At 52.7% G+C, this 12510-nt stretch overlaps 1 protein-coding gene across 1 annotated transcript; it reads left to right on the top strand.

The window, feature by feature from the left end:
- Positions 1–4333: 4333 nt before the first annotated feature.
- EMH_0030360 (uncharacterized protein) lies at positions 4334–10203 on the top strand (the record flags this gene model as incomplete). Its single annotated transcript, XM_038022165.1, is given in 11 exon segments — positions 4334–4548; positions 4896–5732; positions 5736–5770; positions 5869–6401; positions 6558–6717; positions 6919–7016; positions 7399–7603; positions 7607–7707; positions 8530–8706; positions 8828–9723; positions 9846–10203. Coding segments are annotated over 11 exon segments (3615 nt in total).
- Between the last annotated feature and the right edge of the window lie 2307 nt (positions 10204–12510).

The raw sequence follows: 12510 nt of genomic DNA on the forward strand, positions 1-12510 counted from the left end.
ACCCTAGCAATTGCTACTAAAGACATTGCGCCTTGACTCCATATGCAGAAAACCACGCAGAGCATGCCGTCGCGGTTAGCACAGAGTTGCATGTGCCGCCCAACATGTCCGCAGCCACCGTGCCTCCAGTGCACTGCCTCCTAGGTCAAAATCATGTTGCATGCCTTCGTTTCTACATTGGCGTGTGCACGACAGGCAATCGAAGAACGCAAGTGGACCACTACCCAAATAAAACGAGCAGCCAATGCCCAGCGCAGAGCCTGCAAGCATCCACGGCCACTACGTCCTCGCGGCACACCTGCGAGTCGCCACGAGTAGGTCACCATTCTGCGGTCCACAGTACGCCCGCAACAGGCAGAAACATGCCCTCGCAAGGGTTGCCACATACGCGTTGGCAATCACGCGCCGACTCCTGGATTCGCACTATTTGACAGTACGTCGTTGTGAATACGCATGCAAAATGGAGCCTTGGCGCCTCGCAAACTCTACCACAAGCCGAGATCTAAACGTCTAGTGCCGTACTGGGGCACCCTGAGTGCACGGGCATTGATTGTTCTGGCGCCTCCTGACGTTCTGCCTGACGCCAGAACAATCAGTGGCGTTCCCTAAGCCAAGCCCATATAGCTCTATGGCGAACTACGGCATCGAACGCTTTATTGACCAAAGGAACGGGGTTCATGACATTTGCATCGTCCTTTACTCGGTGTTCTCTCTGAGCACGCAAGCCACGTTTTGGCGGCGCTTCATTCCCCCNTTTGCATCGTCCTTTACTCGGTGTTCTCTCTGAGCACGCAAGCCACGTTTTGGCGGCGCTTCATTCCCCCCTCTACGAGTCCCATCACTAGTTAACACACTCTTTCTTCTGCGGCCATGCGCCAACACGGTGTATGACTACATATTGCTCAGCAGTAGCGCAACGCCTGTATGTCGAGAGAAGCTGCGCCAAGAAGGCAGCATACTTGCGCCGTCAAACACAGATGCTGAATTGGCTGGCGAACACCCATGCAATAATAACAGTCCCACGATGTACAGATAAATAACTTCGATTTCTTGACTGTGAATGCCTTTGCTGGAGTATTCGCCTCACAATACAGCGGTGCTGAGACCGTCGCATTCTCTCTTTCGCAATGCCCCCGTCGTCACCGCGACACAGCGCATCAGACTGCGTCGGCAATATCACCATACATCAACCGAAGACGGCAGCCGTACGACAATGTGTTTACTCTCAAGAGTGCAACTCACTCATCATTCTATACCGAGGGCTCAGGAGTCTCCCCTTAGAGAAGTTTCACCCCGTTACAACTAGATAGCGCTTGAGCATACAGGAAATCAATATGACCAGGGCGGTAAGTCCCTCGTAGCCACAGCTCATCGCGGTAAGGTGTATACAGTTACTGTTGTTCCTTCGAAGATCTTGCCTAGCCAATTAACCGCAGAAACACTCGCTCCGCTTACGTCTACACTCCTAGGCCAGATGGCATATGGCCAGTACCTTCTGGCGAAGACCTACTGCGCACGGGCTTGGATAACCTTCCGCAATTCGTCGCACATTGACTCCGTAACTGTTTGAATTTTTGTTGGATCGGAGAGCCTTGAAGCAGTGAAGGAACAAAAACGCCATAGCAACTGTGGCAGCCAGGAAGGCTGCCGCTAAGAGCGGCTGTCCTGCTCGTCCCCGTCTCCGTTCCAGGGTAAAAGCAGTATCATCTTGCACGATGCCTTCATTTTGTCGGAGAAGGAGAGCAGAGCTGGGAACAGGAGCAGCAGGTACGTTACTGCTGTCACTTGCCGCCGCCAGGAGTGCCCCGGCAGCAGCGAAAAGTGGCGTGAGCACAAGCATTTCGCAGGGCAAACAGGCTTATTTGCCCGTTTGCTGTAATATTCATCACAACGCTCAAATAATTTCAATGTAGATATGGACAGGTTACTTCGTACGAACTTCATCCCGCTCACCCCAAGCATGTGTGTATAGTCCTTCGGTGGCCACTGGCCTATGCTGTACATGTCCAGTGCATGTCTTTGTTTGCAGATGGGAAGGCTATGCACATTTTACTATTATTATAGAATATGTTTGCCATGCACCGCGTATCTAAAGGCATTACTTACAACTGTGTTCCTTGCGTGACTGTACAGTGATCGGAAGCTTATCGGCCACGGGTCAGTGGGCCATACACTGAAATAACTGTAGCGCGTGTGGGGGGCGGAATGCACTCTCTCACTTTAAGTAATCATATGACTCAACTGGCTATTTGTTTTCTGGGATTCCTGGTGTCTTCGTTATGGGCGTTTCGTCCATGCGCCATGTCCTGTGTAGCTGGGTCTGCCCTAGGCTGGAACGTCCATATACCCTGTTTGCATGAATACTCGGTAATGAGGGCTAAGTGAGTGTTTAATAATTGTAAATATGGTTAGTTCATGGGCAAGGCGGCTACGTTATACCTGCAAGTGGGGTTGCCGTGCACCAGGAGTTGCAGAACCGCGTACTGCAGCAAGCGACAGGCCGCCGAGTCTACCCAGCATCCGCAGGTCCGTGTTCCGCAATCAGAAGGACGTTTCGGGCATTTTGGGGACGTTATATGCATTCCAGAAAGGGCGTATTCGCTACTACTCACTGCTATGCTGCGGGCCGCCTATCTGTATGGGTGAGTTGAGCTGCTCTCGCATGACCCGAGGAACTATGCGGTAGTTCCAAGTGTAGCGAGGGTCCTCGATCTTATTCGAGGACTGTCGTGATCTGCAATTGTGTCAAAATACTTAGGTATACGTAAGCTACGTTTACTTAGCTTACGTATACCTGTACTTCCAAAGGGCCGCCCCCATCCCCCTCGACCTCAAGGCAGCCTGCGCACTGCAGCCGAAGGGCCTGAGGCAGGCGAGAGATGAAGGCACATGATATGAGTCGCAAGAGACCTTCCCGCAACTAAAGCTGCATACGAATCCTAGATGCAACCACCAGCAAGCCCAGTTTGCTGCCTGCGGTTGTTGCTCACTTTGCAAGTGGACATAGGAGTACCTACTCCGCAAAGATCATGCTACAGTGCATCTGAGCAGCTCCTATTGCTACTATCTGCAAAGACCCTAGTTCATTCTGCTTTTTTCACTCGTCCCTCCGAAGTTAAGTTTGCGTTTGGAAGTCGGCTCTACGCGACTCTGTGCACGCTGCGTAATGTAAAACTAACTAATTCTTCAGCTCTGCTTTCGCAATAGCAGCAATGTAGAGAAAGAAAAACAAAATATTATGCAGTAAAATGGTTCTATGCTCCGCAGCCTTTCGAAGCACTGGTTCGTAGCAAATGAAGTACTGTTACCCCACAGTCCAACGCTCAACCATCCGCCTGATGGCGAACTAGTCCGACGCAACAATTCCTACAATTTGCCACTGGTTGCACAAACGCTTGTAATAGAAGCATGAAATAAACAGAGACGATCATGCCCCCTTTCATCATCACTCCTCGGCCTTGCGAAGCTTGTCGTGTTCCCTGAGGGAATGAAGGACCATCGGCGCCACAAGGAAGACAAAAATAGCAATTCCCGCTAGTACTGACGCAGACAGACTCGGCCGTACTCGTGAAGACAGACGAAATAACCCTCCTTCATTGTTTCCTGATTCCACAGTCGTCTCGTTGAGCGTTACTATTGACTGGCCCACTGGGGCCGCTGCCCCCGTTGCAAGGAAACAGCAGAAGCACAAATTAGCCAAAACTATACTCAAAAGATGCATTGCTGCAGTTGTTGCGCAANAAGGAAACAGCAGAAGCACAAATTAGCCAAAACTATACTCAAAAGATGCATTGCTGCAGTTGTTGCGCAAACATAGGGCAGAAGATGGCAGGAGCCAGTTTCTGCTCAGACTGGTGAAACCTGTCCGGCAGGGAGCAGCAACCGACCACTGCTAAAGAGTTAAGACTTAGCAGCTTACTTTAGCTTACTTTTGCCATGTATATGTAAAGCAATAACGCCAAGCATCTTGAAGAAGATGAACAAAGAGCAACTGCAGCCCACTATTTGTTTACCACCGCCGATCTCCTACTGCTGGTCGAGCCGCAGTAGCCTGGGGCTGGCGGTGGTGGTAAGGTCGGTGGAACACCCCCCGATGGATTCCGCAAGCTAAGAAAGCAAAAGATGGTGGCTTTACGATGATAATTACAGGAAATGTCTGGCGGAAGGTGTCGTACAGGCCGCCGTATCGGCAGCTGCGAATGTGCAGGATTCCGGTGGCAGGGGATTTTGCAGCTGCGCTGAAGCTGGGGCTGAAGACATGTGGTGTGAGGGTCGAGGATATCCTCTTGAGGTTCTGAGCACCTCACGTTGAGCACCACACGGCTTTGTGGAGATGTTAGCGCCCCCAACGTGGTTCGACTTCTCCGCCGAGTGCATATACACTGCACAGAAACAGAAAAAAAACAAGTCTTGGCGAGATGGTCTCTGCACGTGCTGCTTTGAGCGTGGCTGGGTCGTATTGAAGCTGTTTCCTGAAGGCGCTAGCATCAGCAGCGAGCCCCTCGAGGTTTGGCGGCTTGCTCCCAACACCCCAGAGGCTGTGGCGCAGTGAGTTCGTTGAATGGGTCGGTTTACTGGCCTGCTGCGTCGTCCGCAGTATTCACCGTAGTTGCTGCTATCGAGTTTCTGTTGCCTGTAGGCGATATCAGCTTTCTTAGGAGGGCACAACAGGATTTCAGTTGCATTAGCAGTGTCTTATCGACACTCTTCTTGGACACAACAAGTTCCATGTGTTTACGGTGTATGCACTGCTACGAACGCAAATGAATGGATTTTTCAAATACTGCAAGCATGCTTTTCCCCTTGGATGTGTAGAACCGAGGGCACGGCAACACGAATGTCTCTGATAGATGCTTAGCTTAGACTTGTGTACGATTGCGGTGTTGTTTGCGCAGACAGGAAATTGAACTCCAAGTGCATTTGGTTCAATTGTTGGGGAACCCTCAGCCTTTGCGTGGACAGAAGAAGCTGCAGGCTCAGCCTCAGCCTCATTCTGCAGAGGTTCAGAAGGCTCCAGGATCCCTCTCTTCATCGAATTCACAGTCTGCTGCTTCAGCGGATCGGGTTAAAGTCCTCCCGAAGCGGCGCCTTGCCGGGGGCTTGCCTCGGCCTAATGGAGTTTCCCCTCAGGGCTTCAGGAGGCCTGCACCCGTGCCGCCGCAGGAAGCGGGATTTGGGCATTCTGTTCTTAATGAATCAGGATGGAAAGAATTGGAATCCGCTCATCCACAGAGCCACCGCTCCACTGGGACCTGTGCCCCATTTGTGCCTCCGTTGCTCCGACCCGCAGAGGAGCCACCGAGTGTGTTGGAGCCGCTTCCCTTAGAGGAGGCGTGGGCTGTGAACGGCGCTAAAGCACTGCTTTCTTCGATCTGTCTGTGCTGCGGTGGCTTAGATTGTTGCCATTTCGCTGAGCCGTGCGTGGGAACGGGCAGCGGCGTGGCTGACTTCTTCCGCGGGCTTTTCAATGAAATTCAGACTGGGGCTCTGCCGCAACTCCGGCAGCTGGAAAGCCAAGCAGACCTAGCTTTCCCGAATATTCAAGAAATTTCAACTCCGGCTGATGAGGGAGATACGTTAGATGGGGGGAATTCCCAGTCTGAACCCTGGACTGCCGTTGAGCGCTGCCCTGCAGCTGTTGCGGCGCCATCGCGGCAGGAACTCCACTCTCTCGAGGCAAATTCAAACACTGCCTTTCAGTATGGGGCGCCGGTAGAGGTCGCTGCAGAGGGCCNCACTCTCTCGAGGCAAATTCAAACACTGCCTTTCAGTATGGGGCGCCGGTAGAGGTCGCTGCAGAGGGCCCCGCATCAGTGCAAAGAGAGGGGAGTCACGCTCCACCGCGAGGCTGCATGGCTGTGCCCTCAGCAGCTGCCTCTTTCAGCGCAGGAGCTCCTCTTCCAGTCAGCAGTGGTGCGGGCTCTCCGCGCAACACCGAGCGCAGGAGCAGGTTCTTCGCGCTGGCCGGGGGATGCGTGCCGCCAGCGCACTGTGGAGCGCAAGTGCCTTCGTATATTAACGGCCAGGGCAGTGCGAACATCTCCGTGAGCCGCGCCAATGGACTGGGGCCAGGGGCGGCATGCGTCAGATCCGTCGCCAAACCTGCAGGACTTGCTCCATATGTGGGATCTAATGAAGCAGCTGGCGCGCGAAACTGCGCAGGACAAACGGCAACGAGACCAGAACTCCAGCAGCATCTACAGGTGCAGCAGCGCGAGCCTTGCCAACCTGGGAAATTGCAACAATTTCCGCCAGATGCGGGTAGCGCTGTGCAGGACCCGCCGCCTGAAGCGCCTCCTCTGTTGCTAGCTGAAGAACTGCCTGACGGGCAACTCGAAAGCTTGGTAGACTTTGTCCCTGTCACCTTCTGCACGGCTCCGACGGAGACGCCTCCTTTCAACGTGAGACGGGGACGCATTTAGGTTGTGGCATCGTAGTTGTGGAAGCTTTCGATATTTGTGCTGACTCCGTAACGTCCAGTAAGCTTCATATGTCGCGGTATGGATTCTCTCTAGAATCTATGGCTTGGGGTAAGGTTGTTTTTTGCATGCATCTAGGCGGCATTCGCGGCTGCACGTCACCTGTTTCTCTCTACATCCCTGGAGGGGACGACACTGAGGGCAAATCAATTGGCGTTGCGCTACTTCAACAGCATCCTTGTGTCGCTGCAAGCAGCTCTGACAGAAACTGCACAAAACATAAGTTGGAGCAACGGCAGTAGGTCTTCCTGCCGCGTATATATCCCCAGGAACTGCATACGGGTGCAGCCCGCCTGGTAGTAGTTTGCAGAAACTCATTTTTGTTTAATGAATATAAGCTTTTCAACAATTAACGACGGAAGTTTGCCTCATAGCAGCCTGACGTTCACACTGCGCACACGGCTTGTGTACTGCTGACGCTTCCTTGCAGCTGTCACAGGTTCACCAGGAGTGGGTGAGGTCCGCTTTCTCTTAGAAGGTGCATGCATCCGTCTTGATGGAAAGCATCATTCTGGTTTCCAGCAGAGAGTTGCAGAGGTACGCCTCTCCACGGACTCTACAGAGAAGCAGTAGGGAGGCTACAATGAAGCCGGTAGATAGCATACGGTGGCAGGACAATAGCATATCCATAAAGTAGTTGTTTCGCTGCAAGTTCATGAAAGCGAAGAGGCACATTCGCAGAAACTAGACCAAGACAGACAGACGAGTTGTTTAGCTTACCCCCAAAACGCTGACATAAGCCAAGTGGAGAATTTAGGAGAGGTGGCGAGTATACAACGAACAGAGTGTGTTGAAACGCATCTCTTGGATGAGTAAAACAGCACGCCTTACTGTTGCTAGTTTACCTCATCATATTCATAGGCAGCAAGCGCATCTATGAACGATGAAAATATGTTTGGGTGAGCGCGTTGCGTATCAGGCCCACCGACAGAGGAAAGCAAAGCAACAGCAACTGCGGCGGTCACACCAGCTGCGCCAGCGGAAAAGGCGGCGGATCGATTCTGGAAAGGCTGTCAGCTCGGAAAGTGAAACCGATGATCAGGAGGACACCTCTGATGGCAGTGAATGCGAGGCGGGTGTCCCGAGGCAGCCGGGTCTTCTCCTTGACCTCTCAAGAGCCAGTATCNTGGCAGTGAATGCGAGGCGGGTGTCCCGAGGCAGCCGGGTCTTCTCCTTGACCTCTCAAGAGCCAGTATCTTGTCAGGCCCCCCCAAGCCTGTGCTGGAAGGTCACCCTGCGCAGAAAAGGTCTAGCATGCCTTTTGAAAAGGCAGCATCCATTAAAGAACAGCTTGGACGCAACGACATATGGGCATTTTCCACTGACGGTATGGAGGCTGTCCCGATGCATCTTCAGACAACGGGTGTTGAATTTTCTACGACGGTTTTACATCTAGAGGAGCTGGTGTTTTGAGAAAGTGCACCGCCCATGCGTTCATGTGGAGCGCTGCGCATGGAGTTACAGTACCCGAATCTTGAGCCTCCCTGCGGCTCTAATGACCTGCGATGAGCAGGCGTTTTCTCGTTTTCTGCTTTTTTCTCAGAGCACTTTGAAGATTGGTCCAAGGTCGTTTTGGCGCGAAGCATGTGGCGTGGGGCGAGCCCTCACACGTGTTGCATAAAGGTTTCCGTTTTAGGTCCTTGGCCTGCTGCTCAAAACCCCCTTCGAGTTCCGTTGATTCGTTTTGCAGCTAATGGGCAGTTCACACGGGCGTCCTTACCAGCTCCTCCACCGCTGCTACTTCAGATTCGCCAGCTGCTGCAAGGAAGATGCCGGGCTATTGGAGGGGTTAAAGCCATTTGGGTTGGACGACTCCACGATGAACTTTCCTCTATTGAGGCATGTCAGCGACTTTTTAGGGTACATCGCTTCACCAGATCACCGACCTTATACTTTCCAACTTCTGCTTGCTCCATTGCATGAGCCTGACCCCGGCATTAAGACACATCCTCTCTGTACACCTTTTAACCGAAGTACTTGCGTAGCAATGCCCAACTATCACCTGATGATTTCGCCACCTGTCTACCGACTGACTTTGTGAACTGCGTAGGCAGAAATGGCTCTCAAGAACTTGAAAGTGGTCCCTGAACTGAACTTGAAGTGTTTGGATACTGCAGTGGAACTTGGAAGGGCGTGCGCTGCTCGTGTTATTGGTCTTGGCTGTCCAGGATTTGGAGCTGAAACTTGTCGTGAAGCAGAGACAACAGTTACACAACTCATCAAGTTGGTAAGCGCTACGTGAGAAAGGGCTGTTCTTGAATATCTCGTCTTGAAAGGAGTGTTTCGTGACTGTTTATTCAGAGTGTTTGCCCATGGAAAGTAGGGGTGCTGCGGGGTGGTTCGTGCAGGATGTAAGCAGCGAAGACGCAGAGGCCGTGCTGTGCAAATGCTCCAGTGGCGGAGGCAGCTGGATGCTTAATGAAGAACAACAGCGAGTCATTATTGCGATTTCGAGATGGTTTGGCTACACCGATGGGCGTCGCCCGTTTGGACCCCGAGATGAAGCGCAGCTTCATGAGAAGCAACATGGGGATGCAGAGGGATGCGAAAACCAAGTTAATCGTAGTGAAAATTCTCAGGAGCTGCAGCAGGGTGATTCCTCCATATTTTCCCAGGACAACAAGCACTCAGCCCTCCAGTCCAAGTCTCAGGCGACCCCGTCTGAAAAACAGGAAGAGGCTGGAGATCTCAACAGTTCCGCCGTAGCGGTAGAGGGCAGTAACACGGTTTGTGCACCCGCGGTTTCGCCAGATGACGACGACATCGCGGACATATGTCTTTATGCAGATGACTTGGATGAACTTCAGCTGCCGGGAGAGGAATGTTCAGGGGTGGACAGGCGCCCTGAGGAAAACTCTAGCTTTCGCCTGGACCAGCCTAGCGCGGTAGTTACGGACCGAAACGTTCAGGATCTGCGTACAGCCACGCTCGCCTCTACTGCCCACGATTCACTGGCCGTTGGTAGTGAAGCCAAAACATGCACTCCTCTGCAGGATGAGAATTCTAAGGTTGGCGTCGCCGATAGTGAGAAGCAGTTCAAGGCCCAACCAGCCCAGCAGCCTCCTAAGGAGACCGGCCCATCCGCCACGCTGGAGCCTCCTCCTGTATCCGTTACCCTTGCTTCTTCGCTGGCGTCGACAGCAGTTAATATGCCTGCCTCGTCGGCTCCTGTTTTTCTAGTCCAGGGTGTCTTTGGCGCAGGCAAAACTACCATGCTGGCAGCCTCTCTAGCGACTCTATGCAGGTATGGGCGACAGTCAGCATATGCGCCATCATTGCTTAGCGGGGTGTATGGGTTCTGCATTCGGTTCTGTCTTGCAGTCCTCTTATGCGTGCTTCCGTTTGTATCGATGTGCGACTGTGTAGGCTCCTGGATCTAGCGAAGAGCCGCAGCCGTGTGCTGTTGGTGTGTGCAACCAATGCAGCAGTGGATGGCGTGTTGCTGCGGCTGCTGCGGCAGTATGAGTGTTGCGACTTTGCTCGCATTGGCCGCCTATCAGAGATGCAACCTGCTCTACTCCCGTATGCCATTTGCAGCAGTGCTGCACGCAATACAGCCGTGCACGAGTTCAAGGCCGTTTTGTCTGGCCTCCTCTCTGCGCCTGGTGCGCGCACGAACCTCGCAACTATGGCGAAGCAGCTCCTCCAAAGCATTGACAGCGGCTCCTTTCCTCCCTCGATGCAGGTTGGCCAGCCACCGTACAACGCACTATATGCAGGATAGGATAGACTTGAAAGCGTGCTTTTGTAGGAATAAACATTTGTTGTTTCTGAAAAGCTGAGCACTGCAGGACGCCGTGCGGTTAGTCTGCTCCTCCAGCTGTTTCGTTGCTGCGTCGGTGTCTATGCTGCAGCAATGGAAGCGCCGGCGCATCTGGGCAACAACATGTAGCTCCTTTGCGAGCAGTGATCTGTTTTCTGATGGGGGGTTTAGAGGGGCTGCCTCAGAAGGAACAGCAGCAAGCTTTTTTCCGTTTCTGCTGATGGACGAAGCATCTCAAGTTGCAGAGCCCTTGGCTGCGGCTGTCCTAACACGCGCTCATCCGCTGCGTTGCATCTTCCTTGGTGACACGCGGCAGTTGCCCCCGACAACGCGTCTTCGGGGCCCCGTATCAGCGACTGCATCCTCCCTCTTCTCCCGTCTCCTTCATCGTGCAGCGCTGCCTTCTGTGGCTAACGAAACGCAGAGTTGCTCGGCTCAAAATGTTGAAAAAGACGCATCCCAGACTTCTCAGAGCAGTGAGCTGCCACGGGGGGGTCCGTTTTTCAGCGTGTTTCAAATGCGTCTGCAGTACCGCTGCCACCCCGACTTGGGACGCTTGGCTGCGGAGTTGTTTTACGGGGCTTTTGTAGCTCACGGCGTGAGTGCAGCGCAGCGGCTACCGTTGCTGCCTGAGTGGAGAGGGGCGTTGTGCTTAGCACNGCTCACGGCGTGAGTGCAGCGCAGCGGCTACCGTTGCTGCCTGAGTGGAGAGGGGCGTTGTGCTTAGCACTTGTTAGAGGGAGTCGGGAAACAAAAGCTGGACGGTCGCTGATAAACGCACAAGAGGCAGCGGTGGTTGCACGTCTAGTGCAGCATGCGCTGCAGAGCAAACAAGCAGCCCCCTCCTCGGGATACCCCGGGCTAGCAGGTGGGGGGGGTCCAGCACAGCGGCCCAGACCGGAGGACTTGGGCGTAATATGTTTTTATCGCGCACAGGCGGACGAGGTCAAGAGACACCTGTTGAGAGTACTGCCAAAGGCAGTTGTAGATTCGGTACAAATCTCCACCGTTGACGCCTTCCAGGGGTCAGAGAAGGAAGTAATTTTCCTTTCTCTTGTGCGTTCACATGCACATGTGCACGGAGCCGCTTCAGTGCAGCAGCAGTTACTGCGCGGCGGCACTCCGGATTTTCTTACGTGTCCTCACAGAGTATGCGTGGCCTTGACGCGAGCGAAAAGACAGCTGGTGATCGTTGCTGCGGATACATTTATCAAGCAACAAAGTGGCCTCTGGTCCCGTGTTTGTAGTCGAGCCACCCAACTTCATATTTAATATTTTCTGTCTNGCAACAAAGTGGCCTCTGGTCCCGTGTTTGTAGTCGAGCCACCCAACTTCATATTTAATATTTTCTGTCTTTTACTCCGCGTACTTTACGAATATCAACATCCCCATGCAAACCCTCCCCAGCGCCGGCCGGAAACATGATTCTTGCGTGTTAGGCTAAAAGACGAACCAGAGTCTGCGTGTACGAGCAGCCGGTGCTCACACGTCTGGGCGCGAATGCCTCATTAGAAAGTTTCAGGATATGTTTGCTTGAAAAACGAAGTTGTTAGGCGAAAACGACAGTCATGCATGCATGAGGAGTCCTCGGTTCGGTTGTGCATATACTTCTCTCTATTGCTTTCTTACAACAGACAGCCAAGACACAACTGACCTGAAGCGTTCGTTGCAGGCTGCTATCTCTGCATTGCTGGTGTTAACCGCTCGTCTCATCGCTGTGAATGTTGATGTTTAGCAGCACGACAATGGGCTGCTGCACGTCGTCGTGCCGCTGAAGTAATTGAAATATTGCATATACTCCGCCTGAAGCAGACGTGGTTGATGATCCCTGTTTAGGGTAGCGTGAAAAAGCACAGCACAGCAACAGTTCATCATAAAGAACAAACTTTGCGGCTTTAGGCTTTAAACGACGTGAAACACAAGCTGCAGCAAACTCCTTTTCAGGAACCGTGCGGGTGATGAAACGGCACCGCGGCAGCAGCGCGGCCCCCGTAAGCATCAACCCTATATACGGCTATCCCTGTACACAAGGCGTGTGCGGCAGTCTTCGTTTCGCGTCTGTTTAATCCTAACGCTGCAACTTTTGTTCTTTATGATGAACTGTTGCTGTTCTGTGCTTCTTCACGCTACCTGAAACGGTGATCATCAGCCATCTCTGCGTCAGACGGAATACTTGCAATATTTCAATAGCTTCAGCGCATCGCCCAGTGTACAGGGTATATATATATATATATATATATATATATATATATATATATATATATATAT

Source organism: Eimeria mitis, genomic scaffold, assembly GCF_000499745.2.
Source record: "Eimeria mitis Houghton genomic scaffold, Emh_scaff1138, whole genome shotgun sequence".
NCBI lineage: Eukaryota > Apicomplexa > Conoidasida > Eucoccidiorida > Eimeriidae > Eimeria > Eimeria mitis.